The following is a 6,000-nucleotide window of genomic DNA, read 5'->3' as shown; positions in this document are numbered from 1 at the left end:
ACGTACATATGATCACACAATGTAGCGGTCTATGGTGACCTTGCCTACAATAACGACACTGTCATGTATAGTGTTGTTGTAGGCCATAGGAACATGCCAGAATTCTCCATAAGGATGTGTGAGGTGAGCCATCTACAACCAAACAATGGAATAGCTCTGTACACCCTTGCACCGCTGACTCAACCTGCAACACACACACATACATACATTTGCACGCATGAACATGTGCACTCACACAATAGTTTCTTCTGGCACAAAATGTAACTATTCATTATTGTCAACCTTGAGAATCCCATAGCATTTCGAAGGCTTGATGAGGGTTTATTAAGCATTAACACCACTAGATGGCACCATTGCCCCTTTCTTTTTCATTTGATTTCCCGTTCCTCAGCACCTGACTAGGGACAACACTGACTGGGCTCTCCTCTCCTCAGGACTGTTTGAGTACTTTATAAATGCAGCCTTCCTTCCTACCTACACGACCCTGAAGTCATCATGAATCTGTCCTACCTGTGAGAAGCTGTACCAAAGATGTCAAGATTGTTGATACAAGCTTTGACTGTTACCATTGTCTCGAATTCAGGGCATCAGAGCAGTATATGTTGATGATCAACAGATAATACTTGTAGTTCAAACATATTCTGTGTCCTTCTACTTTGACCAAAGCTGGTTTGCCTGTCATCAACACTACCACACTACCATTGATCAGCAAGGTGAGCTTATTGGGAATGAACCAAACCAGACCACAATACGAATGGTGCGAGGCAGTCTTGACCAACCAATCAGTCAGTCAGCCAGCCCATAGATGTTTGGTTGAGCCCAACACTTGTGTCTTCCATTGACCTGGTGATCTAGTCAATACTGTGGCCTTCAAAACGGCAGATGAATAGAAAGGTAAAATCAATAATGTGTAGGTATTAAAGATGTCCCTGGCGTTCTTTAGAGGGAAATGATCAATAATTGAGAAAATGACTGACAACTGGATTCTGTGCATTTTCTATTTCTGTCATTTTGATGTCTGCAAATATGTTTTCTTGCAATGGGCAAGATGTTTCACTGTATAGAAGTAAGTTACAAGTAAGCAACCTAAGGTTTGAGTCCTCCAGACAGCTGACACAGTGTTTTAATGACAGACAGAAAGAACAGACACCATTGCAGCACTATCAGAATGAGACTGGAATAACAAATACATGTGAATAGTACTATTTGCAATAAAATAATATTTTCTAAACACTGAAGTAAAAAAACTTTAGGTGAATATTGCTCTCTATAAATATTGCTCTATATCGTAACGACGGACTCAGATTGGCTGACAATCAAGGAGGAGTTGTGGACAGTCAAGGCGTACCCAATGGGATCACTTCTTCTTGCTGGCACTCTTGGCCTGCTTGCTGGGTTGCTGGGCGGCGTTCTTCTCAAGCTCCACCTGCCTAGCGGCCTCCAGAGCCACCTCTTCCTCCTCCTGACGACGAAGCTCCGCCTCCAGTAGCCGGTTTCGGAACACCTCCCGGGCCGCCAGCACCTTCTGACGCTGCACTCCCAGCGCCACCTGGACAGAGAGAGAGGGGGAAGAGGACAAATAAGGCAGTACGAGAGAAGGACAGAGAGAAAGACAAAGAGAGACGGTCAACTGATATCCTAGCCTCACGAGTTCCCACAAATGGCGAACCATTCATGTAAGCTCGCACGATCAAGCGGCTCGGAAGGCTACTGATATCCTGTCCCGTCCCTTTTCCTCTCAAAGTCATAACAGTATGAATCATAGTTTTATACCGTTTGTGCAGAGTTATTCTGTTCTCTGTGTTGTGTGTACGTATGTGTGTGTGCATGTACCTGTGCGTTATATGTACAACCCTGTTAACCCTGTGCTGACCTGTAGGCCGTCATACATCTCCAGCTGGCGTCTCTTGAGCTCCTTCCTGTTAGCCTGCTCCTGCCTGCGGTGTTCCAGCACAGTGTCTCTGACCAACCTGAAGCCCTGGATCTGCTCTAAGCGCTCCCTCCGCTGGGCCTCCTCCATCACCTGGTCCTTCAGAACAGGAACCTCCTGCTGCCTCCTACACAGTAGAGCACAGCACACAGGGCAACATGCTTAGTTAGGTAGAATATCTGGGGCGAAATGTGTCAAGCGTCTCAGAGTAGGAGTGCTGATTGAGCCTCAGTTTTGCCTTTTAGATCATCACGAAAAAGATTACATGGACAGAGGGGACCTGGGGCTGGATTCACAAAACATTACTTATGAAAAAGCGTTAAGAAGTCTCTTAAGGAAAAAAATAGGAAGTTCATAAGATAGTTCGTAAATGCAAATCCTCAAAATGTTTATAGGAATTCGTAGTTTCCTTAGGAACTTCATAAATGTCTTGTGGCATTGACATTAGTAACGTGCTTGAAACCAATGAATAAGCCTATGTGACAGGGATGATCAGATTGAGTTATTTCATTATTTTTCACACATCATATAGCCATCAGACTAGCTATATCAAAATCAAAAAATGGTCAACCAAGAAAAGAGATTGATGTGAAGGTGGAGAAAATAGCAGCCAGGAGGAAGGTTGCTGTTGGGGAGACTTGATAACTTGATAACCAAAAAGAAAGGACAGGCGAGAGTGTCCGAGTCTGTCTCTGCCGTCAGGGGTATGGCAAGGGACAGTGACGCCGTAAAAAAAGAGGTGGTCCGACATTTTCTATTTTATTTTCTATTTCACCTTTATTTAACCAGGTAGGCTAGTTGAGAACAAGTTCTCATTTGCAACTGCGACCTGGCCAAGATAAAGCATAGCAGTGTGAACAGACAACACAGAGTTACACATGGAGTAAACAATTAACAAGTCAATAACACAGTAGAAAAAAGAGAGTCTATATACATTGTGTGCAAAAGGCATGAGGAGGTAGGCGAATAATTACAATTTTGCAGATTAACACTGGAGTGATAAATGATCAGATGGTCATGTACAGGTAGAGATATTGGTGTGCAAAGTAGAAAAGTAAATAAATAAAAACATTATGGGGGTGAGGTAGGTAAAATTGGGTGGGCTATTTACCGATAGACTATGTACAGCTGCAGCGATCGGTTAGCTGCTCAGATAGCAGATGTTTGAAGTTCGTGAGGGAGATAAAAGTCTCCAACTTCAGCGATTTTTGCAATTCGTTCCAGTCACAGGCAGCAGAGAACTGGAATGAAAGGCGGCCAAATGAGGTGTTGGCTTTAGGGATGATCAGTGAGATACACCTGCTGGAGCGCATGCTACGGATGGGTGTTGCCATCGTGACCAGTGAACTGAGATAAGGCGGAGCTTTACCTAGCATGGACTTGTAGATGACCTGGAGCCAGTGGGTCTGGCGCCGAATATGTAGCAAGGGCCAGCCGACTAGAGCATACAGGTCGCAGTGGTGGGTGGTATAAGGTGCTTTAGTAACAAAACGGATGGCACTGTGTTAAACTGCATCCAGTTTGCTGATTAGAGTGTTGGAAGCTATTTTGTAGATGACATCGCCGAAGTCGAGGATCGGTAGGATAGTCAGTTTTACTAGGGTAAGTTTGGCGGCGTGAGTGAAGGAGGCTTTGTTGCGGAATAGAAAGCCGACTCTAAATTTGATTTTAGAGATGTTTGATATGAGTCTGGAAGGAGAGTTTACAGTCTAGCCAGACACCTTGGTACTTATAGATGTCCACATATTCTAGGTCGGAACCATCCAGGGTGGTGATGCTAATCGGGCGTGCGGGTGCAGGCAGCGAACTGTTGAAAAGCATGCATTTGGTTTTACTAGCGTTTAAGAGCAGTTGGAGGCCACGGAAGGAGTGTTGTATGGCATTGAAGCTCCTTTGGATGTTAGATAGCACAGTGTCCAAGGACGGGCCGGAAGTTTACAGAATGGTGTCGTCTGCGTAGAGGTGGATCAGGGAATCGCCCGCAGCAAGAGCAACATCATTGATATATACAGAGAAAAGAGTCGGCCCGAGAATTGAACCCTGTGGCACCAACATAGAGACTGCCAGAGGACCGGACAGCATGCCCTCCGATTTGACACACTGAACTCTGTCTGCAAAGTAATTGGTGAACTAGGCAAGGCAGTCATCCGATAAACCGAGGCTACTGAGTCTGCCAATAAGAATATGGTGATTGACAGAGTCGAAAGCCTTGGCGAGGTCGATGAAGACGGCTGCACAGTACTGTCTTTTATCGATGGCGGTTATGATATCGTTTAGTACCTTGAGCGTGGCTGAGGTGCACCCGTGACCGGCTCGGAAACCAGATTGCACAGCGGAGAAGGTACGGTGGGATTCGAGATGGTCAGTGACCTGTTTGTTGACTTGGCTTTCGAAGACCTTAGATAGGCAGGGCAGGATGGATATAGGTCTGTAACAGTTTGGGTCGAGGGTGTCTCCCCCTTTGAAGAGGGGGATGACTGCGGCAGCTTTCCAATCCTTGGGGATCTCAGACGATATGAAAGAGAGGTTGAACAGGCTGGTAATAGGGGTTTGCGACAATGGCGGCGGATAGTTTCAGAAATAGAGGGTCCAGATTGTCAAGCCCAGCTGATTTGTACGGGTCCAGGTTTTGCAGCTCTTTCAGAACATCTGCTATCTGGATTTGGGTAAAGGAGAACCTGGAGAGGCTTGGGCGAGTAGCTGTGGGGGGGGCTGTTGGCCAAGGTTGCAGTAGCCAGGAGGAAGGCATGGCCAGCCGTTGAGAAATAATTGTTGAAGTTTTCGATAATCATGGATTTATCGGTGGTGACCGTGTTACCTAGCCTCAGTGCAGTGGGCAGCTGGGAGGAGGTGCTCTTGTTCTCCATGGACTTCACAGTGTCCCAGAACTTTTTAGAGTTAGAGCTACAGGATGCAAATTTCTGCCTGAAGGAGCTGGCCTTTGCTTTCCTGACTGACTGCGTGTATTGGTTCCTGAATTCCCTGAACAGTTGCATATCGCGGGGACTATTCGATGCTATTGCAGTCCACCACAGGATGTTTTTGTGCTGGTCGAGGGCAGTCAGGTCTGGAGTGAACCAAGGGCTATATCTGTTCTTAGTTCTGCATTTTTTGAACGGAGCATGCTTATCTAAAATGGTGAAGAAGTTACTTTTAAAGAATGACCAGGCATCCTCAACTGACGGGATGAGGTCAATATCCTTCCAGGATACCTGGTCCAGGTCGATTAGAAAGGCCTGCTTACAGAAGTGTTTTAGGGAGCGTTTGACAGTGATGAGGGGTGGTCGTTTGACTGCGGTTCCATACAGGCAATGAGGCAGTGATTGCTGAGATCCTGGTTGAAGACAGCGGAGGTGTATTTGGAGGGCCAGTTGGTCAGGATGACGTCTGTGAGGGTGCCCTTGTTTACAGATTTAGGGCTGTACCTGGTGGGTTCCTTGATGATTTGTGTGATATTGAGGGCATCTAGCTTAGATTGTAGGACTGCCGGGGTGTTAAGCATATCCCAGTTTAGGTCACCTAACAGAACAAACTCTGAAGCTAGATGGAGGGCGATCAATTCACAAATGGTGTCCAGGGCACAGCTGGGAGCTGAGGGGGGTCGGTAGTAGCAGGCGGCAACAGTGAGAGACTTATTTCTGGAGAGAGTCATTTTTAAAATTAGTAGTTTGAACTATTTGCGTATGGACCTGGAAAGTATGACATCAAGTAGGCTGCTAAGAAGAAGGGAGATGAGACCATCATAGAGATGGTGGTAGAGGGACTACGCGACCAGTAAGTTAGTTAGCGATGTTAGCGAGCTAACGTGTTGGCTATAAAGATATTATAGCCAACATAGCTAACGACATTAAAATTAGCTAAGCTAGCCATGTTCTTCTTTGCAAATTGACAAGATAGCGCTAGCAATTTAACACTTCTAGAATATTGTAATATATTGTTAATTACTAGCTAGCTAGGTAATGCGTGGTTCATTTGTATTCTTGCTGTATTTAAATATCCGGTAGCCAACTGTGTCTGCAGCGCAAGAAAACGTTCATGATTACGAAAGTGTTTAGCTGTCCTAAAGTTAA

At 45.7% G+C, this 6,000-nt stretch overlaps 1 protein-coding gene across 2 annotated transcripts in view; it reads right to left on the bottom strand.

Moving 5' to 3' along the window:
- Positions 1–1,105: 1,105 nt before the first annotated feature.
- adgb (androglobin) overlaps positions 1,106–6,000 on the bottom strand; it is a 134,951-nt gene continuing 130,056 nt past the window's right edge. For both annotated transcript variants that reach the window (XM_046292151.1, XM_046292152.1), the window contains exons 35-36: positions 1,874–2,057; positions 1,106–1,549 (exon numbers count right to left, since the gene is read on the bottom strand). In XM_046292151.1, the coding sequence (XP_046148107.1) occupies positions 1,358–1,549; positions 1,874–2,057 (376 nt within the window). In that variant the 3' untranslated portion in view covers positions 1,106–1,357. The remainder of the gene's footprint in view (positions 1,550–1,873; positions 2,058–6,000) is intronic.

The sequence above is a fragment of the Oncorhynchus gorbuscha genome, linkage group LG12, assembly GCF_021184085.1.
Source record: "Oncorhynchus gorbuscha isolate QuinsamMale2020 ecotype Even-year linkage group LG12, OgorEven_v1.0, whole genome shotgun sequence".
NCBI classification, from domain to species: domain Eukaryota; kingdom Metazoa; phylum Chordata; class Actinopteri; order Salmoniformes; family Salmonidae; genus Oncorhynchus; species Oncorhynchus gorbuscha.
This window is presented reverse-complemented; position numbering and strand designations above follow the sequence as displayed.